Here is a 24,070-nt window from a genome sequence, read left to right as displayed (position 1 = left end):
GCCTTTATTCTGAGATATATACATGTATATGCAGTCATAAGTATCAAACAGTCTTTCATATACCAACAAATGTACATTTCTCGTGAAACAGCCATTTCAATTACCGGGTATACTTTGAGTAGGTACTGCATGTACTAGGACTAATTTGCAAATTTTCATTGTATATTCCGATATTCTTTTGTCTTTGATTTCAGCTAACTCTCATAAAATATATGAATATTAAAAAAACAAGACTTATCCGAGACCCTTGGCAAATTGCGAGACATTTTTATTGAAATAAAACTTGCTTTTCAGTCAACTTATATTACAATTTGGTAGTTCTTGAAATTAAACTAAAATTAATTTGAGAAGTAATAATAAGTGTAGTTTATACATGTACCTTTAAAAAGCTTATACAGGTACATATATTATATCCTCATAATTTTGAGAAAAAGTTGAAGTGAGGTCCAATTTCGTACATGTACAATAAATAAATGACTGTGTCATGTACACAACATACACATGCAACTCTTAATTTACACAAAAAACAAGATTCTTCCTAGTATGGCTCGTAACGATTTCAATCTATGGGAATAATGTTGATTTTACCATGTTTTTCTTTTGTATACCACCAGTTTAGCCCATCTAGAATAATTTCAACAATAGTAAAAACAAAATTTATCAAAGTTTATCTGCAGAGTATTCATGATGATGCCCCATTTCAATACATGTAGGTTTTGTCAAATTCCTTCAGACATTTAAATGCTAACTTTATTGGAGGAGCTTGCGCCTTTGAATGTTTTTTTAAACAGATATATGGCGCCATACAAATGCGGTGAATCATCATCATCATCATTCATAAAGAAGGGGGGGGAGGGGGGGGGGGATGCAATATGGAAACATGAACTGTAAATGGAAATACTATGAAGCGAATGTAAAGCCCTATCTACGCTAATTGTTTCAGTTTGGATAATGGGGTGAGAGATTTCTTAAAAGAAGTCTGAACCAAACAAAATTTGGCAATGTGGAATTTTCACTAATTAATCTTTTTCAAGTAATAAAATGCCTTTGGTATTAGTATCGGTCACATCATGAAGACCATAAGAGAATAAATGTGGTACTCATACCAAGCACTCATAAACAAAATTGGCAAGCAAGCAAAATTAGATATACTATCTTTCCCTCCCAAAATTCCAGCCGTTTTCATTCCGTCATTTTGAGGCAATAGTGTCAAGCATATTACTTGGTTGTAAGAGTTAAACACCATTGGCTGGAAATCAAAATACATATTGAATACCTGTACCTATGTTCCAGAAAATTTCCTTTAAAGTATCCCATAATGATTGAAATACCAGAGAGATATATCTGATTGAAATTAAAATTGAACCAAAAAAAAAATAGACAAAAAGAATAGTAAAGAATGAGGATAATGTTTGTAACAAAGATATCTATTGATCATTGGATGCTACTGGAAATAAATATCTCCAGCTTGGGTCAACAAAGTCTTTACAATACCAACTTAAATGCAAATTCTATTTGCTGATTCTTTAACAGAAATGTTAAGTTCAAAAATGATTGAAAATAATGATTGAGAACTAGACTATGGGTTTCCCAAACTGTATAAGAATAATTGTAATCAGTTGCCTTGGGCAAGGTGAGTTCATGTAGTGTGTACACTTTTGCTTTTACACTGTACCATCACATGGCCATAGGTTTGCATATCATCCGGGAGTGACACTTTAGCACTTGGCACTCTTCCAGTTACTAGCAGTCCTTGTCTTTGATCAATACTTTGTACAATATTATAAAACATATACAAACAAACAAATAAACAATAATAATAATTGCTGGCATAGAAGAAAAACATTGAACATTCCCAGTATTGCCAACAATGAACGACGTAGTATGCATGGAACACATTGCCAGCTTTGTTATTTTGATCATCTGAAGTCGATGGGCATCACATTTTAATCTGATGTTGTCAAGTTGATTATACAAGTTCACAAGTGTAATTCTACAGAGCATGCAATTATATAGCCAAAGTCAGGTTTAAAAAAATGTAATTAAAAATGATAGTTATGACTTATGTGGTGATACAAGTAGCATTTATTGAACCCCACACATTGTGTGTGTGTTTTACAGACGGGTATCCATCAGATATTAGGGACTTTTAGATTTGCACGAAGACAATGCGGATTGCTACGGTCGACGTCCTTTTAATGCACTGCCTTGAATGGACGTCACACGTATCAGTCCACGCAAATCTAAAAGTCCCTAATATTATCTTGGGACCGACCTTTAACATTACCATTTTCGAACCAGGGTCGCCTGAGCCAGTTTGCAGGCGAATGTGAGATCAACTCACATCTTCATTACCATGTATTCATCCCTTGCAGCTAATCCTTAGTTAACCAAAATAATAATAATAATAATAATAATAATAGCCTAATAGTCCACTCCAAATTTTATTAAACCGAAACGGAAATTCTTTTTGCCCAATTGATCGTGAGCCCGGCAGCCACTGAGCAGCGCCAGATCGACGTTGCTCTATCCCTTATTGTTGAACGCCAAACAAGGTAGCAACAACTCCCATCTTTTAACGTCTTTTGGTATGACGCGGCCGGGGTTCGAACCCACGACCTCCCAGTTGTGTGGCGGATGCTCTACTGACTGAGCCAACACTCCAGCCCATAGTTAAACTGATTAAGCATATACAGTAGAATATAATGCCATGAAGTTAATACCAAGTGCAAGTAACCCTTAATCTATAGCAACATGTACATGAACCAGGCTGTGATTTTCCCCTTAAAATGTACCAATGACCAGAAAGTATTTTGCCCTGTTATATTAGGGTAATATTTTGCCATACAGTATTGAAATTATGAGTTTCCTATATTGCTTCAATAAAGAGATACTGCAAGAGTAGATACACTCTAAATTAATACAATAGGGACTGGTAGGTAGACTACTCAACGCACCTGTACGGGTCCACATACATAGAATAGGGCCTGCATCAAAAGGCCCTCACGGAACCCAAGTTCAACATCGGTTCCGTGCGCAGTGTGTTTTATGTATTTCTTTATTTTCTTCTCCCTTCTTATTCGTTAGACCATTGAAAGCCGGGAATTTTATTTTAGGTTGATTTGATACATTCTAGCTGTATACATAATATTTGTTAGGGGATTACCAGTAGTACAGTTTAAGCAGCACCGTTATTCATCCCATAGAGCTATTACTTGGTTAATAGTACAAATGTCTTGGAGTGAATACCAAGAGCCAAGCAGCAAGTGTTATCTAACTTGTTGATACAATGCAGCAGTCAAGTTATAATGGCACTGGTTTGGTTGGAGAAAAGGGAAAGGATTCATAACGTTCCGCAACTCAACATGGCCATCGGGAAAGTAAGGACTTAAGTCATAGTTGGTAGCAACCATGAATCTGTCAAGGGTCATTTTCAGTAAGCTTGTTATTAAAGAGAGATTATTTAATGAAATTAATATATATCACAATTTTGTCATTACCTCTGGAGAAACAAACTAATGAAAGTCAGATTTCCAGGAGTTTAAAGTGATTACGGTGGGTATTCAATCTTCACTAAATTCAATGTAATCCAGCCACTTTGGTAGTGAAATAATAAAATGGGTATTCACACATAGACTCGTATGTGCAACATCACATACAGAGGTTTTATACTTTACTGTACAAATGCTTTATCGCTGACTCATCAGGCATTTAAAACCAATTTGGGTTGAAGTACTATGGGTAAAAGGAGGTTTTTCTTTCCTAAATTCAGTGAAGAGATTAATTCATGCCATTTTATCTGGTAAGCAGTTTGAACCTGGTGTAGCTAGCTTGCTGCATCTTGGTATATTGGTATTTTCAAGTGCTCACAAATGGTTGATTCTAGCAGCAGTGACAAAAGTGGATCACCTTTGTAAATGATTTTGAGTTTATTGTGAATTGAGCAATATAAGAGCAACTTCTTTCGGTACATACACAAACCCAGATATTATTAATCATCTAAAATGTAATGTAAAAGAAATTTCAATCATACATTCTTCTTTTATTGCAGTAGCACTTTCAGTGTTGACCACGATTACATATATTTTGCAGATGTGCTCCATATTGTTTCAGTTGATGTTTAATTTGGAGGAACTCACAACAAAATGACATGGTATGAGAAAATACTGCTGGCGACTGGTTTGGTTTGGCATTTGCAGCTAAGAATTACACTAAACTACAACTGGCCATTACAGGTATATAAAAAAGAGACTATTTCCTTCCAAGTTTGAAAATTAATGTGACTTATACTACACTGGTGCAGATTTGGAATCCCCCTACGAAGTTTGAGAGTTGATTATGAAAAGTCTTCTTCGTTGCAAACTTTATTCTTTTTTTAAACATACATATTACAAATAAGGACCCTTGATCACCAAGAGCCAATAGACGTGACTTCTGAAAAACAATAACAGGTGATTCAGTTCTCGTGAAGGAGGAAATTGGCGGCTAAATTCTCATTCTTGTCGCAAGCAAAGTAGGCCTGTATTACTAACTCTTCAGGGAAACCGAGCCCCTTCAACTGAGGAAAGAAAAATATAAGAGAGAGAGAGAGAAAAGACAGAATTAGTATGGATTTAATAATAATAATGATACCATATCATTCCCTATAACACCATTGTTATATCATTAGAGGGATTATTACTATTAATTTTGTTACTTACATTATGAAACTGAGAGCAAAGAATTGTTGAAAACTGGATAGTTGGACATTAATTTGGACTTACTCTTTCAATTGCGTCCCTCTCTTCTGGCATGAGTTCAATGTAAGCAACCCCTGGATTCTCTTCTGACATCCTGATACCTGGTCCCCCACCCTGTCCCCCTGCCTGCTGGGCTGGGGGGTTGGCGGGTTGTGATGATGACTGCTGTCCTCCTGGCTGTGCTGCTGAGGTCAGAGACGAGCTACTACTACTCCCTCCTCTTCCTGATCCTCCACCTCCTCCTCCTACAGCAGGCTGTGCAGCTGCATCAGGCTGTTGGTTGATGAGGGCGATGAATTCCTCCTGCCGTTGGCTTATGATCTAATCACATTCAGGGTAAGAGGGGGGGGGGGGGGGTTGGGAGAGAGAAAGCAGTAGGTTATCGCTCTTTTTGCAAAGCTTCTGCTGATCTTTGGAACAGACTACCTTTAAATGACAAAAACTGTCAAACTGTTGACCAATTCAAAACTTGTCTTAACCCTTACTGTACTGGGGGGGGGGGGGGGGGGGGCCTGAGAGGCCCCCCCCCCCCCCTCGACATTTTTGGAGATTGCTCCGCAACCGCTTGGAATTTTGAATTGTCGTTTCATGACTTTTTCCCCTCAAGTCTTAAGCATATTTTGATACCATTTTCGTCAAAATTGGATATACCTGTAAGGTGTTACATTACAATTAGTATGCGCATCTCTTCAAAAATATGCTATAATTGCATCTATTCATGTACAAGCAGAAATGTGAATACAGGTTTAGATGTATTTCTTCCAAGTGGGAGATATGAAATTGCTTTTATATGTTTCTCAAAGTAACTTGATGTATTCCAGAAAAAAAGAATACATTAGAAATAAAACAATAAATATAATAAGAAATAAAAAACAATAAAATACAAAAGAAAATAAATATTTGAAAATTGCATCAAATTTGCATAAATTATCATTATTAATTACATAAAAATAACTATTTTGTGTTAGAAAAGAAGTTTCATATGAATAATGAGTTTCAATTAACATTCAAAAAGTGGAGTCTGACAATTTTTGTAATGATTCTAGTTCCCTGTATATATCCAGATTTGATATTCATGAATGCGTATTCATAATTTATGCAAATTAACCTATGCATTTTCAAATATCATAAAAATAATGTAACCTCATGAATTTGAGATGAAGGAAACATTTATTTAATACATTTTCAACATTCTTTACAAGTCTACAGACAAATATGTAGTGTTTTCTGTAAAATGCATAAAATTAGCATTTTGAATAATTAATTAGGCTATAACGACAAAAATTGGCATATTAGGAAAAAAACGATTATACCATCTTGTTCCTTACGTAAATATCTACAAACGTGCAAATTCTCGTGTTCATCGGACTTTCAGGCCCAAGATCACAGCACGAGGTGCTCAAAATAGCCCAGTACAGTAAGGGTTAAGACACACTTATTCAAACTTGCTTTCGATGATTAACTTACTCTGTTCACTTTGATGTGTATTTCATATGTATTGTAATTTGTAGGCTTATTTGCACGTTTTGTTAAATATGTAATTGTTTATCAGTCTATTTTGTTTGTTATAGCGCTTAGAGACTTTGGTGGTAAGCGGTTTATAAGTAACGTTTTTATTACGATTATTATTAGGAGATTAAGAATGCACTCTTGGATGTCCACACACTCTTATGACTCATAAAGCAAAGGAAACTTGGGTATTAGATCAGCCCGATTAGTTCTTAAAAACTGCAAAATCTATAATGCAGTCATTAGGAATTGGGGTGGGATCAATAAAGGGAAGCACATCAAAATACTGTCATAAATCTGTTTGCACTTGACCCCACAACAAACCCTGAAAGAACAGATTTCATTTGGAAAAATTAAAAAATAATGTGTTGAGTTTTAAAAGTGAGATAATCACATTCTGAAATCATACATCATATGTTCAAAACTTTCAAAAATTTACACAAATGGCTAAATGTTCATCTCCTCTCGTGTGTTTCTGCGATTTTATTGCAACATTTTTAGGGGGAAAATACATGCTGCAACTTTCATAATCACAATGAACCATGAAGGTACATGCATAGGGCTAAGTCAACAAAGGAAAAAGTGATTGTTTTGGGTCTAATTTCCCTAAATCTATTTGAAAGGGAATTGGAGGTATAAAACTGCTGTAACCGCAGTTATTTTTGCGTGATCAATTTTTCAAGCTGAGCGACTCCAAAACATATTTGCTGGTTCTTAAATTTGCGTTGCACGCAATTCAGCCCGTTCAAAACATGCATAAAAAGTTATGCTCGTATTTTCGCGAGTTCTAAAATTCGTGCTTGCTGATCTCAGCGCAAAATCCGTGAAAATGAATGTACCACAAATATTGCTAATTTTACAGGAAATCATTTACCTGGAGAAGTTGTGGATTTGATTGACCTAGAGACTGGAGAAATTGGCTGAGCATGGCTGGATCTGAGGATATGGCTTCCCGTAATTGCTGGAACTGGGGAAGTTGATCTAGGAATTCCAATGAAGGACTACTTTCACCTCCTGAAAAGAAAAAAATATGATTGAACAGTTAATAAACAAAATAAATAAATAAATCTGGATTTTATAAATGTAATGCTTCCTGGGAGAAATTTCAAGTATTTAAACATATTTATGGCTTACACCCAGTAAATAAGATTGATTGATCGATCTGTATTGAAAAACAAGTCAGAAAAAATCTTGGAACCAAGGGGACTTGAACCTGCAACTACTGCTTGCCGGGCAGGAACTCTAGTTCATCGTGACTGTGCCATGGACCAGTGATGGCCTAGTGGTACGGTCGCTGCCCGGCTAGCAGTAGATGCAGGTTCAAGTCCCGCTGGTTCCAAGATTTTTTCTGACTTGTTTTTCAATACAGATCGATCTTATTTACTGGGTGTAAGCCACAAATATGTTTAAATAAATCTGGATTTATACAGCGTTTAATACGGAGTACCGTCTCTAAGCACAATGTGCACCATCTCCACTCCCTGGGGAGTGTTCCTACCACATGGTCACCGTGAGGGCATAGGCAATTACTAACACAAATGCTTTCGTCATCCTACCGGGTCCCCATTTCTCTCTTGGGGATTGAGTGGCAAATGTAGATTAATGCCTTGCCAAAGGACATTAGTGCCATGTCTGGGATTGAACCAAGACCTCTGAATTTCAAGTCAAGTCCTTAAACCACTCGACTACGACACTTCTAAATACTTTGTGCAAAATTCATTACAAGGTTGCACTATCTTGAAAATAAGATTCAAGGATTCAAGTTCCAAAATCCAAGGCTCTAAGAAGGATCCAAGAAGGGTCTAAGGATCCACCGTCCAACAAGGCTAGAGCAAGAATCTAAATGGATTATTGTTGGATCTTGGATAAAACTAGATTCAAGGATCTCAGATCTGAGGACCCAATAGGGGTTCCAACAGGGATCTGACGGTATTCTATGCTTCAGACACCTCAAATGTGTACAGCAAGGATATTAGCTAAAGAAATTTTGAAACATGGCACATAGATCAGGTATCTTCTAATCAATAAGCTAATTAATGTTCATAAAGACCTCTGAAAATCTTTTTTTTTATAAGTGTCACTGACCTGGTTGAGATGAGGACTGTGATGATTGTAGAGACGGTTGTGAAGGTGGCTGGTCTCCCGGCGTTTCAGGTGGTGGATCTGGAATACCCTGCACAAGTAAGCAATCATGACCAAATATGGTGGAATTATCAGTGATTGCAATGGCATTTGTTTTAGTTTAGGAAACCTCATTCAAAATGGTAAATTAATATTTTTACAAAAACATAAGAATAATGGATGTGAAAAATCACATATGATAAAAACTGTGAAATGGCAACTGCTCTGGGTCCTGTAACACAAAGCCTAGTACAATTGATTTTTGTGATTGATTGCACTTAGTGATTAATGCAAAATTAATCATACAATCAGCTGTCAAGCTTTGTGTTACACGGCCCAGAGCTCACTTTGAAACAATTTGAAATTCCAAACTTCAACCCTAAATCTATCTCTATATTGATGAAATAAAGCTCAAAGCAAATGCTGTTGGTGCATATTTCTGATCATCCTAAACAGCATATCATTCATTATAGTGTCTTGGGAGGATAGCCAATACGAGATGCCCCATTCCAGAAGTACAGCAAACACTATTCCTTCTTTGCTGAACCAATTTATCAGACTGGTTTGAATAACTACAAATAAGTTTGAAGTGTATGACACAACCAATTATAATTTACATATGACAGTTTTCTATTGTTCAGGCACCTCAGATGTGTATTGGTAGTTATCAACTGAGTCTGCAAGTAAACGTCTAAGGGAGATGTCTGAACCATAATTCATAACCATAAAACTGCCGCAGTTAAAATGGGATGTTGCATACAACTTAATGTTAATATGATTTTCAATCCAATATGTTTACGACATCTTAATTTTTTAAATAATAAAATAGGAATCATATTCTATTCAAAAAGTATATCATTGCACTAACCGTCGGAACCTTGGAAATCTCAATTTCCTTTTCCATCCAGTGACCCAAAATCACCCAAAATCCCGTAAAATTTGCTAGTAAAAGTAGAGCACCATATGCGGTAGGAAGAATTGTCAGTGGTTGAAATAAAAATATAAAAAATTAAAAAACTATTTCAGAGCAGCATCTTTCTTTTAGGTAGATGGGCCACAAAGAAAGTGCGTTTGTATTGGAAGGGTTACACCTACAGGGGTGATAGTGAGCACTAAAATAAAAAAATTGTTTTTCGTCTTCCCTCAACCACCTCCCCCTTGAGTAAAAAAACAAACAAAAAAGATTCAGGGGAAAAAAATGGCATTTAACAACGTTCTCCGCCTTTTGAGTAAGAAATTTGGAATAAAATAGGGGAAAAATGGGGAAAGAAAGGGAAAAATAGGGAAAACTAGATGGAACTTCGACTGCGCGCAGTCGAAAATGATGCCTCCGTCATAGAGCAATTTTACAAACCAAACAAAGCAATTTTTCAAATGTAAGTTAAATTGTAATCCATTAACAGGTTCTCAGAATATTGTGATTACAAGCAATTTCTCATAATCATATATGACCCTTTGATTTTGACCTCATGACCCTAAAATCTACTCAGTTCATTGGCTCTGCAAGATGTCCTGAGTTAAATAGTTATCCAGAATGCGTTCACGAGCTATTTTTGCATACATAATAGAGCCCATGACATTTGACCTTTGCCCTCATGACCCAAGAATCTACTCAATTCATTGGCTCTGCAAGATACATACATGATCTAAGTTTGGCAGGAATCCATCAATCTCTTCTAATGATAATGCGATCACAAGCTATTTGTGCATACATAATGAGCCGCATGACCTTTGGCCTTGACCTCATGACCCCAAAATCTAATCAATTTATCGGCTCTGCAAATAACATACATGACCTAAGTTTGGCAGGAATCCATCAATCTGTTCTTGAGATAACGCGATCACAAGCTGTTTTTGCATACATAATGAGCCCTGTGACCTTTGACCTCGTGACCCCAAAATCTAATCAGTTCATCGGCTCTGCAAGATACATACATGACCAAAGTTTGGCAGGAATCTATCAATCGGTTCTTCAGATAACGCGATCACGAGCTGTTTTTGGATACATAATGAGCCCTGTGACCTTTGACATTTGACCTTTGACCTTGTGACCCCAAAATCTAATCAGTTCATCGGCTCTGCAAGATACATACATGACCAAAGTTTGGCAGGAATCTATCAATCGGTTCTTCAGATAACGCGATCACGAGCTGTTTTTGGATACATAATGAGCCCTGTGACATTTGACCTTTGACCTTGTGACCTCAAAATCTAATCAGTTCATCGGCTCTGCAAGATACATACATGACCAAAGTTTGGCAGGAATCCATCAATCGGTTCTTCAGATAACGCGATCACGAGAACGGGACGTACGGACGGACAACCGGAAAACATAATGCCTCCGGATACTTCGTAACGGAGGCATAATAAGGGTAAAATCGGGAATAAACTAGATGGAACTTCGACTGCGCGCAGTCGAAAATGATGCCTCCGTCATAGAGCAATTTTACAAACCAAAACAGAAGAAATTTTTCAAATTCAAGTTCAATTGTAATCCATTAACAGGTTTTCAGAATATTGTGATTACAAGCTATTTTTGCATACATAATGAGCCCATGACCTTTGACCTTATGAACCAAGAATCTACTCAGTTCATTGGCTCTGCAAGAAACATACATGACCTAAGTTGGCAGGAATCCATCAATCGGTTCTTGAGATAACGCGATCACGAGCTGTTTTTGCATACATTATGTGCCCTGTGATCTTTGAACTTTGACCTTGTGACCCCTACATCTAATCAGTTCATCGGCTCTGCAAGTAACATACATGACCTAAGTTTGGCAGCAATCCATCAATCGGTTCTTCAGATAACGCGATCACAAGCTCGTTTTGCATACATAATGAGCCCTGTGGCCTTTGACCTTTGACCTCGTGACCTCAAAATCTAATCAGTTTTTTGGCTTTGCAAGTAACATACATGACCTAAGTTTGGCAGCAATCCATCAATCGGTTCTTCAGATAATGCGATCACGAGCTCGTTTTGCATACATAATGAGCCCTGTGACCTTTGACCTTTGACCTCGTGACCCCAAAATCTAATCAGTTCATCGGCTCTACAAGATACATACATGACCAAAGTTTGGCAGGAATCCATCAACCAGTTCTTCAGATAACGCGATCACGAGCTCGTTTTGCATACATAATGAGCCCTGTGACCTTTGACCTTTGACCTCGTAACCCCAAAATCTAATCAGTTCATCGGCTCTACAAGATACATACATGACCAAAGTTTGGCAGGAATCCATCAACCAGTTCTTCAGATAACGCGATCACGAGAACGGGACGTACGTACGTACAGACGTACGTACGTACGTACGTACGGACGTACGGACGGACGTACGGACGGACGGACAACCCGAAAACATAATGCCTCCGGCTACTTCGTAACGGAGGCATAAAAATAATTGGGAAACTGATTTAAATCAGGTAATTATCAGGCCTGCACCTACCACTACAAGGTACTCTGCAGCTCGGTTGGGGTTGTTGTAGCTTGCTTGCATCGCCCTGATGACCTTGTCCCTCGGAAAGCCCAAACTCATCAACTCGGTGACCATGTTCTGGTACTCCTCGCCCGTCACCAGGGTGGATTCTGCGCTGTGGAAGGCTTGACTGTCACAAAAGAGAGAAAGGTATTCCTTGAAGGTTTTCACAGAGAGGCGATAAAGTAGGGGGTTAGCAGTAACACTAATGGGGCATTGCAAGAAAGTTGCGATTGATTGCAAGTTGCGACAAATTACTGATATTTGCAATCGATTGCAACTCAACTTTCTTGCAATGCCCCACTAGTCTCCTAAATTTCCTAGGGTTTTGTTAGGATTAAAGTTTTTAACAATTAAAGATAAACTCCAGTACTGGTAAAAAAAAAAAAAAATTCTCACAGAATCAAACGAAACTTACACTGAATGTTCAAGATTACAAATAAATGACATGTGCCAAACAATTTTGGAAGAAAATGTATACTGGCTGAGTAATGAGCATAGAAAGACAAGGAAATCAAGGTAGTACTAGCCCCGACACCATGTGTGTTGTCCCATATATAGCTTTCTATGTGAGTGCTTGTTACTTTACCAAGACTCGGTCAAATTTATTATGATTTTGATGACTCCAGAACCTTGCAGTGCACACCAATACTTACATGCTACATGATCAACTGTTTCTGATCCTTTCTACACCTTTTCTTTCACAATGCAATCGCATTACCAGTACTAAAGTTTATCTTTAAATATAGTATAAACTAGATCTAGCTTTTATTCTCCCCCTTTCTCTATCTCTTTCTCTTACTAATGGGGCGTTGCATGGGGAGTTGCGTTCAATTGCAAATTTGCAAATAATCGCAAGACCTACGCTTAATTTTGGGGATTTGCAATTGATTGCAACTTTCTTGCAACACCCAATTAGTGGGGTAGTTCTTATAATATCCTAGCCACACTGATGAGCCAAGACCCAAGACCCACTACAACATATTACATTCTTTAAAGGTACTATGTCCCATTTGCAAGCCAAAAAAATGAAAAAGTTAAATTCCAACTGCATTTGAAAGATAATACTAATCTAGAACTTCCCTAAAAAATGTGGGGCTTGAAAAGGTCTTCAAGTGGGAAAATAACGACTATTAGTTGTCAAATCGACTTTAGGGCTATAGAGCCCAAAAGTAATAGTCTTGATTTTCAGACAATTGTACCGAATGGTCATACGTTTTATGCTGCGCAAAGATTCAATCAGTTTAATCTTGGCCATCACAAGAAGTGGGTTATTGATGTAGACAAATGCTCATGTACCCTTTACAACTCTTTCATGTATGTTATTACCAAAGAAGAAAAAAGCCAGTCAGTCACTCAATAGTGTCTGACAGTGAAGTCTAGCAAGTAAACGGGTTTCCTTGCATAATTTGAATATGAGGACACTGCTAACGTTTAAATTTCACAGATAGGACATACATGACATATTCATAAGTCCTGCAAAGTTCTACAGCATTTGAGGTTGGCTGCAAAAGGGACATAGTACCTTTAAAACTACCTGAGGACAAAAAAGTGTGAGGTATTGAGGTCAAGTCCTCTGGAATGGATTAACCAATTATCATAGTTTCCTAAATTACTTTATCTGAGTAAACTGTTTTTATATTAGCCCACAAACAACTTATATTACATTTCACAGAACAGGGGGGTGTTTCACAAAGCCTTTTTTCAATGACATATGACAAAAAAAATCAGTGACAAATCTGCTGATAACCAATCAGAGGCAAGGATTTCAGTAGCTTATAACAGAAACTCTCATTTGTCACTGATGACAAGTTTTGTGAAACGCCCCCAAGAAGATAATTCTATGAAGATGTCATCAGTTTAGGCATGGCAAACTTACAGTCCACTTGAACTCTCCTCTTGTGTTTTTGTTTCAGCTGCCGGTTCTGCTGCCTTCTCTTCTGTTTTCTTCTCCTCAGCTGCTTTGGTTGTGCCCTCTTCCATAGCCACAGGGGCACTACTGGCTGATGCACTGGCTGCTGCAGCAGTCTCCTGTGGTTTGGCCTCCTCCTTCTTCTCTTCTTTTTTTTCTTCTGTTTGCAGCCTCTGTACAAGTATAAATTATTCATACCCCTTACCAAGTTTAGTAATCTTTCAAGTACCTGTATGTGAAAAATTGGTTTGTCCTGTTGTTAGTTTCTTGAGAATGTGACACATTAAAGCTTACATCTAGAAGTATTCAACAAGGCCCTATTTCAACCAGTCCACCGTTTATTCTTGAGTTACAAAAAAACACAAAATACATCAAATTTATAAGGGATATGGATCATTTAGATGCTAACTAGACATCATTCATATACTGAACTGTAATTGAATCCAGCGACCAGGGTAATAGTACTGTAATAACTCTTTGTCTGTTATGTTATCACTTGTAAGGCACTACCGGTATTATTGGTATATAAAAAACAGTTAAGGTTAATACTTAGTAGGAACATAAATTTCATCAAAACCCAATTCAAATAACATTAAATCATAATAATAATAATAAAAAAGCTAAAATTGTATCATACCAAAATGTAGTAAAATTAAAATGCAAGTAAGCCATTGGATTTGGTAGCCCCCTAGGACCACCTCCTCCCCAAGCAATGAAACGAAAAGTTTGGACTCACCTTTGTAACCATGACTACAACAAAGCTTTTTTCATCTATATTGTAAGACGATAAAGGGTTGTCATCACTTAAGATTTTACCTGGATAAATAGAAATAGATAAGATAACATTAAAAGAGATGGTTTGTTCAACAAATTCTGACCATCACAAATGTAAAATGTAATACATAAGAGGTCCCATTAATATGTGAAATACATTTCATTAATATGAATTAGCATTGTGTACTCAGTCATCACTGAGATGACCTATGATGATATTCATGCTATAAGTGTAATACAGAGAAAATATTATTGTACAAGCAAAGGTTAAGGGCAACTTTTGTGGGTGGTAAAAAATTACGCCAAAGGTAAAAACCTGCACTTGTTACATAGTACCAAAGTTACACCAACAAAACCAACATGTGATGGTGGTGGTGGTTATTTTACCTGACTGCTAAGAAAGCATAAATGCTTGTTAGTAAGCAACCAGAGGACCGATGGCTTTAGGTCCTCTCTGAAAGACCTGGTAATGAGGATTAATGCCTTACCAAAGGGCACTAGCGCATCGCCTTGGTGTCTAACAGCGTGTCCACACACAAAACAATTTATCCCAAAACTCTATAACGATACGTCGTATAAAGAATCATCGTATAAATTCCAGGATGTCCACACACAGGAAACGTCGTCACTAAAGAATCATCGTATAAAATGCCCCCTGTCCACACACAACATTTTCCGTGATTCTTTATAGAGTTTCGCGATAGTGATAAGAGGTCTGGTCTCATTTCGCTCGAGGTCACGTTAAGCCCCGCCCAGTTAGTTACACTAGTTACACTCCCCCTGTCCACACACAACATTTTCCGTGATTAGGCGTGATTCTTTATCGAGTTTCAGTTCGAAACGATGCCCAAACCTGCGTTTCGTTAGACTAGTTTCGTTATACGACGTATCGTTAGTGAGCGTCCACACCTACAATTTTGGTTGTAAAACTATCGCGAAACGGTATCACTATCGCGAAACGGTATAGCTAATCATGATTAGTCACGGAAAATGTTGTGTGTGGACAGGGGGTAACCCGGGTCGCCGGATTACAAGGCCACTGCTCTACCAACTGAGCTATTGCACCTCCTTTATTAGACTGACAACAGACCAAACAAGAGATAACATTACCCTGAATGACCAACAATCAGTCAGTTTGGAATCGGTTTGGGGGTGGGATTGAGGTATAAGTTATATTAGTTTGACGCCAAAGTGTGATGAAGAATTTACCATGTGATTAGTCAGAAAGAACAGGTTGATTTTTCTCATATTCTATTGTTTTGTCAGAAGTTGCTTGGCAACTAACAGTAAACAAGACAAATAACCCACCCCTGAGTGTTTTTTTTTAAATGCCGGCAGAAATTTCACAGATTTTTGCAGAGTAAATGCTCATTCTCAAAACATTTGTGCGATCGCACGCAAAGCAGCGACAAGTTGCACATGCTCACCACTAACTTTTAACAAAAACGGAACGAGCAAACAACTGTTTTTTCCCAGTAGTAAAAAAAAAAACAATGTTTTTGGGGCTGTGTAAATAATCTTGAGCATCCATACCGGGGTTGAGAGTATGTTTGAAGAAAAAAAATTGTTCTCTACCAAGGTTTAGCGACGCTTGAAACCTACGTCTTCAAAGAGTGAGTCAGCTATCTCCTGGAGCAAAACAGCTGCAAAATATATCAAGCGGCACTCTGATCTTGATCATTATCTTGCTTGTTGTGTAATAGTTCGCTTGTAAAGAAATTGTTGATTCGCCCTATGTCTAAGCTCCTTGCTTTAACACAATTCTATCAAAGCAAGTTTTCGTAAATGGCAACTAAATCTAAAATGAAATACAAAGTTCTAAGATTTTCTTACCTGCATAAATTAACTTTTGCCCAGAGGCAGGGAAGTCTTTCCCTTGTGTCTTTTCAATTTCATCTTTGAGATTCCTAACCTGTAGTCAAAACAAAACAAAACAAATGAGGAGAGATATGAACACGTTTGTTAGTTATAACGGAGATAGCAATCAAAATTTTGGATGTACTGGTAATGAATCAAGCTATACATGGAAATTGACACTTAGAAAAGGTACCGGTATGTCATGCGTTTAACCTTTCAAACTCACAAAGAAACAGAGCTGTTACAATGTCACTACGGTGCACACATGTGACACATACTCCTTTTACAGAAGTGCGACTGTGTGCAGTTGTGGATGTTACAACTACAGTGGAAATTTAAAACGAAGAGTAATCGAAAGATAATTCCGACCCTTTTATTATTTTGAACATGAGTGTAGCAGTGACATTCGACAAACTCACATGATTGAAACAAGAGTTGAGGGGGAAGGGAAGACGCCAACTCATTGCGTTCCCTCCTTTCAGGCTGCATGAGTAAGACTCAGCAGATTTTGCAAGCAACCTTGCGCCAACTCGTTCTTGCTCTGGCCTTGCATTGGTCATATCTGAGGTTTTTAATCGCTCTTTAAAGCCAGCTCAAGGTTGCCAAAGTGACAAGAGCAATATGTGAAACTATTATACCGCTGGTAGTATCAGACTCAGGCACACATGCATTAACAAACACAAAATTGATTGATTCAATTAAACTGTCCTGTACATTAAAAAAATGGAAATGATAAGACTTTACCCTGGGCCAAAAAGGTAAACGCTCTTTATATTCAATACTAGTATTTACAAGAGGTTTCTATTTCTTGGGGGGACCCTTGCCAACCCAGCAAGGTTTAGTTTTTTTGTGCTGCAAGGGCCGGGATGAGAAACTTTAATAAAGGATAAATAAATAGTTTATAATTTGTAAAGCCCATATTCCGCGTAATACTACTAATAATGGTGCTAATTTAGCAGACATAGAACTTTAGGGAAAATACATTGTGGCAACAAGTTGGAAAAGCAGCAGATGAAGTGGCAAACTTAAATTCTAAGGAAAATCTGAAAGATGTTAATGATTATTTAAAGTGGTCCCAGAATGAGCATACCGGTACACAAATTTCAGGTTTTCCCCTTGTAAGGGGTTATCCACTTGTTTTGTACAATACATTACACATGCATTCATTATTCTCTCTAAACTTGACCTTGCATGTACAGTGTACATACATGTACAGTATCTATCACATTCATTTTTACTTGCCCCAAACTTGCCTCCTCCCCCCCCCCCCCCCCCCCCCCAAAAAAAAAAAAAAAAAAAAAAATTAAAAATTAAAAAAAATTAAAAAAATAGTTGAAATAAAGCATATCTTTCAAAAAAAACAAGGAAAGTTCTATTTTCACCATTTCAGTAGAGAACAAATTGAGAGCTACAGCCATTTTCTTGATAATGTGATGTACCAGGCAAACTTGTACATATGTATCATGCACCAAGCTTTAGTTGGAAAGACCTTTTTAAGTCAATAACAAAATTTTTACTTTCCAATGAGGGAAAATCATAGCCGAGAATGTAAAACATTACAAGTGATGAAAAATATAAAAGGGGAATAATTGTAACTTGTTGATTAAAAATAATCAAATAGAGTAGTTGACAAATCTATTTTGTTTAAATTGAAACCTTCACCCCCTGAAGAGCACCAACTTATTTATGCAATTTGCGTTCTGACATTTGTAGTACAAAGGACAAAAACAGGTGAATGATATATCCTTTTTCATGACACACACCTGGGAAGGAAGCATCCATAAATTTAAATACATTAACTTGATAATCAACTTTGCATTGTATGATAACTTCTCAGAATAATCTGGAAAGAAAAAGCAGTTCTCGACAAAGAGTCGACATACATAGACTAGATGGAACTTCGACAGTCGAAAATGATGCCTCCGCCATAGGGCGATTTTGCAAACCAAAACAGAAGCAATTTTTCAAATTCAAGTTTGATTGTAATCCATCAACAGGTTCTCAGAACATTGTGGTTACAAGCTATTTTTCATATACATGTATGACTCTTTGATCTTTGACCTCATGAGCTATTTCATTGGCTCTGCAAGATGTATGTCCTAGTTTGATAGTAATCCATTTGTCAGTTCTAATGAGAATGTGTTCACAAGCTATTTTGCATATACTGTACTGAGCCCCATGACCTTATAAACCCAAAATCTAATCAGTTCAATAGCTCTGCATGATACACGTATGTCTCGAGTTTGATGGTAATCCATTCATCGGTTCAAATGATAATGCGATCACAAGTTATTTTTGCATAATAATGAGCCCGATTACCTTTGAATTATGACCTTGTGACCCCCAAATCTAATCAGTTCATTGGCTCTGCAAGATACATACACGACCTAAGTTTGGCAGGAATCCATCAATCAGTTTTTGAGATAACTCGATCACAAGCTATTTTGAATACATAATGAGCCTTGTGACCTTTGACCTTGTGACCCCCAAATCTAATCAGTTCATTAGCTCTGCAAAATACATACATGAATCAAGTTTGGCAGGAATCCATCCATTGGTTCTTGAGATAACGCGATTCCGAGAACGGGACGTACGGACAGACAACCCGAAAACATAATGCCCCCGGCTACTTCGTAACATAGGCATAAAAACAAGAGGTCAACCAATTTGGAGGTTGCACTGCTGTAGAAATATGTTCACCTAACCTCTCACCCCAAAGAACAGACAGAGGATTTTTTTTAACCATCGGTTCAAGTCAGTTTTTGGAGATTGCAAGAATTACACTGCGGAAGACGTCAATGAAAGAATCGTGTACCCCCACCATGGACAATATTGTGATATCTGTACAGTGTGCGAAGAAACTAATGGTGAACCTCAGCCCCTATAATGCATGTGGTCTAGATGGTTGAAGTTCAAGGTTGCTGAAAGAACTTTCAAAACAGCTGGCCCCTGCCCTGACCACTATCTTCCAGTCATCCCTTGCAAGAGGCATAGTACAGACCGGAGAGATGTTCATGTGACACTGATCTTCTAAAAAGGAGAACATTATCACCCTGGTAACTGTGGACCAGTTTCTCTTACATGTGTATCCTGCAAGATCATGGAACACATACATGTAATAGTCACCAAAGTCATGGACCACTTTGGTTCACATGATGTGTTAGAAGAGAACCAACATGAGTTCCATGGTTCCTGTGACACTCAACTGCTGGAGCTCAAGGAGTAACTAACTCATCGCCTCGAGACTGGGAAACAGACAGATATCCTGATAATGGACTTTGCCCGTTTCACAAAGCCTTTTTTCAATGACAAATGACAAAAATCAGTGACAAATCTGCTGATAACCAATCAGAAGCAAGGATTTCAGTAGCTTATAACAAAAACTGTCATTTGTCACTGATGACAAGTTTTGTGAAACGCCCCCCAGGTGGACCATAGCTTACTGCTTCACAAGCTCCAATGCTATGGCTTCCATGGTGCCACCATTTTGTGCATCTCCAGCTTCCTCTATGACAGACACAATGGCCCGAATTCACAAAGGAGGTTTGTCGACAAACCGAGGTTTATGTATGTCATATGACGCGTTTTGACACGTTTTTAACAAACCTGGTTTGTAATTAACAAAAGGAGGTTTGTCGAAACAAAAGGAGGTTTGTCGACAAACCTCCTTTGTGAATTTGGGCCAAGGTACATGTAGTTATAGTGAATGGTAAGAGGTCATCCTTCATCCATGTGAGATCAGGTGTCCCACAGGGTTCTGTTCTGGGGCCATGCCTGTTCCTGGCATATATCAATGATTTGCTATTAAGCAGTTAACAGGCACGCTGTTTTTCTGATGATTCAGTCACCGCAAACAAGGTATCCAACGCCTTACATATATCAACAACATTTGCAGCAAAGGCAGCAAGACCTTTGGCTTTCTTCAAAAAAACCTGAAAGTTAGCTCCAGAACCATCAAGGAGAGAGCATATGAAGCATATGTAATACCGGTACTTGAGTACACCCCCTGCATTTGGGACCCTACTACCAAGAAGAACATAAGATTTTCAGCATACTTCCTTTCTAGAATATAAGGATTAAGATGAGATCAGGCATTGGGGGAATACCATGAAAGATTCTTGTCAATTTCAAGTGACATTTTAGGTGGGCAGAAATATGGGCCCCATCATACAAAAAGTATGTTATGAAAGGGCAATGCAGGACATGTAAATAGCCTACCGGTAGGTCTACACATCAACTAGAACGAAAGCATCCGTCTCAGATAATGACGCTTGTTACACTGACTGGCTCCACTGACCGCCTCTATACAGAGATTAAAGTACATGTACGGGTTAGCGAGGGGAGATTACGCAATGTAGTTTGTGTGTGTGCTTGTCGGTCTATTTGAGTGCAGTAGCTTCAAGAAAACGGACAGAAAGTAAGTCTCTGTAATATATTGTGATGTTTAACAATATTTATTTATTTATTTTTGTAGTATGACTATGATGGGGGTTGGGTGCCCGGACACTAAACAAACATAAAACCTTCTCTTTTACCTTTGGATTTAACGAAATATATTCATCAAATATGTAGCACTAATCATCATGAATATTTTTCCTTTATAATGTTTCCAAACATAAGCCTTAGAAGATTTCTGAAATATTCATTGTAAACTTCTTCAAATAAATGTTTGAAATCAATTGTCCGGATACACGACCCGTCCGGACAACGATTGGCCTCTGGGTAAAAAAATTTAGATATATTTCCTTCCCAAGGAGTCAAGACAATCATCAGTTTCTCTTCATCAAACTGTTTTTAAGTCTTGATAGAGAAAAACCCAAGGGCACACTTTTCGCCAGGTTCCGTCGAAAAAATAAGCTAGCTAATCCCTCCCCCCCCCCCTTGTGTGTGCGGCATGGGTTACTGTCTGTGTATGAGGAAGGACGAACAAATTAGATTTACTAAAGAATTCATAGACTAGTGGCCATACCATGCGGTTATTTCTGTCTACACTACAGCATACCTCAACGTGCCATATTAAAAATCACCTCCTTTTATTGTGGGTGTCAAGGGAAAGACAAGACAAGAAAATAAATATAATTAAGTTTTAATTCAAACTCTTCAATATAGCTGCATTATGCATAGCCTCGCCGTCGCACTCGGAGGCTCTGGTTCTCCATTATTTGTGGACTACCTCGAATCATCGGGTCATTGGGTCCGGTCAGGTGATTGATTAGTTACATGACCTTTTGTGAAACGAAATTGGAAGATCACGCAACCTTTCATAGATTTGCTGTAGGGCTTTCACAAAGTGTCTGGTATTACAGACAGTGGTAAATCAGTAGGGGCGCTGGTCTGAGAATAAGGATCGTCCGTATAAATGAGGATATCTTCGTAAACGCTGACAAATCGCGTCCTAAAAAAAAAGAATCGTCCACATTTGCGCAGACGTCTATAGCTTTTCTAGGGTTACCAATCCCCGCCTTGGCAATGCGAAAAACAGCTTCCTTGATGATGCTCCATGATGCACTATAGTATAAACAGAGACTTTCACATTATGAACAATAAATACTCTTGAAGATGGACAACTCGTGAAAGTAGACGGTGAACTAGACCTAGGGGTATTTTAAGAGAAATCTTGTTTTTTCGCATTGCCAAGCTGCAGATTGGTAACCCTACAAGTACAACTGTAGAGCACCAAAGAAAAAAGACGTCTGCAAAAATTAGTACAATCCTTATTTTTTAGGAAGCGATGTTCTCGTTTACGAAGATATCCTTTCATGGGGACGATCTTTATTCTCGGACCAGCGCCCCTACTGTAAATTGGACTAGACCGTTTGTTGTATAGATCACAACTATTTCACAAACATTACCCCTGGCCGAGCCGGTGGCCCTACATTTTGTGAATAAAAATAAAGGGCCATATCACAGTCTCACAGAAGCCAGGTCAGGTAATGCGACCACCCAACCCAACGGGAATACGGGATGACCTGATGTCTGATTCAAACTCAAAGTAGCCTAGATCTAGGCCTAAACCTTATTTATTATCATTGAAATGAGAGTTGTGACCACCTGGCTAAGCCCAATTCTAACTCTTTTAATTTTCTTTAGTTAGCCTTTTTCTAATCAATACCATTGCATTTGCATTGCCATTGTTGAACAAAAATAATTATCAATGAATAGGGGCCTACATGTATCACTCAGAACAAAGTCTCAGTCATAATGAAAAGGAATAATATCATGTCCTTCATTTCAACAATAACGGTTAACATATCAATTACACTATGTGAAATTCACTCCAATTTTTTAATATTCATACAGTCATTGAGCATGTGGTTTAGGACTAGACTAGGGTCTAGGCCTAGTAGCTAGTGAAATAGAAACAAAATAATTCGGGAGATGACACAGCCCGATGACAATGGACATGTCAATGGAATGATCGAGACTAACTTACCGTTGCACTGTCCTCTATTTCCACACGGAAAGTCTGCTGTTGTAACGTTTTCAGTACTATTAGCATGGTGGTGGCCTCCCTGATATTAAAACAGGGTAAATATGTGATTTATACTCTAATTATGAGAGAAAAAAGTTTGTCTCGACAAGGGGATTCTCAGCTCAGAAACACACGCTCTCCGCCATTAACGTGACGTCAGGTTCAATACTGCCATCTGTTGCCCATGTGACGCCATGCATGTATACAACATGCATAGTTCTAGCCTAGCCAGTACATGAACAACACATGCAAATCAGTCTCTGTCCGTTTCTTTCACTGTCTTTATCTCTCAAACTCATGTTTACTTTCATAACTTATAATTTCATTGGGGAGGGGGGGGGGGGGGGGGGGGGTGTGGGCGGTGTAGGTAGTAAAAGATCTGCAGGTTAAAATAATCACAAGCTCCACCACCACCAGCCCCCCCCCCCCAACTTCTAATTTTTGCAGGGAGGTGAGCGAGAATGTCCATGGAATGATAAAATTACCTTAAGTCTCACCAAAGGGTACTAGCACTTTAACCCATCCGTGGCATTTCAAAATCATGGACCTTCATATTACAAGACCACTGACTTACTACTGTGTCACCACCCCTCCTGTATGGAGTTAAAGGGCAGCCCCCACCCCCTACCCTAATTCCACCACTAACATTATTTAATCAAGAGGCCCCTTGTATTTACTTCCAACATTTTCATCTAATTCCACTACCGGTATATACACAGCTGAGTGAGTAGGGGGGGGGGGGGGGCTTGAAATATGGAAAAGATTTAACTGAAGTAAAAGAAAAAACAAAAAAATTTAGCACAAGAGTCTGAAACAGCAGGCATTGTTTTTGTTGAATTTTTTACTCTTTTAATTTTTTTCTCAAAATGAAGATCCAAAATCAAAATGATCAGAAATAATGCTCTTTAGAGCCATAGTTTGTCATAAGGGTACCATTCACATGAATCCATTTCACACATTCATTACACATGCAACATTCAGGTTTGTTGCTCCTTTTTTCACTAAAATTGAAAAATTGAAAAATGATAATCATAACATGCAAATAATGAAGAAATGTTGAATGAACACATTTCATTCTATGAAAAAAATACATGTAATTAAAACTAGTTACATATGTGGCATTCCTCTTTTCTCATGAGGAAAATTAATCTAAAGAAGGCACAAACAAAGTAACATATATTGCTCATTTTCGAAGGGAAAACAAATA

The 24,070-nt window shown here is 38.0% G+C and overlaps 1 protein-coding gene across 1 annotated transcript; it reads right to left on the bottom strand.

Annotated features, from left to right (window-relative positions):
* Window positions 1–1,406: 1,406 nt before the first annotated feature.
* Window positions 1,407–23,045, bottom strand: LOC578143 (UV excision repair protein RAD23 homolog A). The gene is made up of 9 exons (XM_030996027.1): window positions 22,825–23,045; window positions 16,368–16,446; window positions 14,497–14,576; window positions 13,728–13,933; window positions 11,819–11,978; window positions 8,334–8,421; window positions 7,123–7,262; window positions 4,764–5,060; window positions 1,407–4,558 (listed from the first exon to the last, which is right to left on the bottom strand). The coding sequence occupies exons 1-9, from the start codon at window positions 22,888–22,890 to the stop codon at window positions 4,457–4,459; spliced, it is 1,218 nt and encodes a 405-aa protein (XP_030851887.1). The 5' UTR covers window positions 22,891–23,045; the 3' UTR covers window positions 1,407–4,456.
* Between the last annotated feature and the right edge of the window lie 1,025 nt (window positions 23,046–24,070).

This window comes from Strongylocentrotus purpuratus, unplaced genomic scaffold (assembly GCF_000002235.5).
Source record: "Strongylocentrotus purpuratus isolate Spur 01 unplaced genomic scaffold, Spur_5.0 spur5_scaffold_3, whole genome shotgun sequence".
Lineage (NCBI taxonomy): Eukaryota > Metazoa > Echinodermata > Echinoidea > Camarodonta > Strongylocentrotidae > Strongylocentrotus > Strongylocentrotus purpuratus.
The sequence above is the reverse complement of the archived record's forward strand: the minus strand, read 5'-3'. Positions and strand labels throughout refer to the sequence as shown.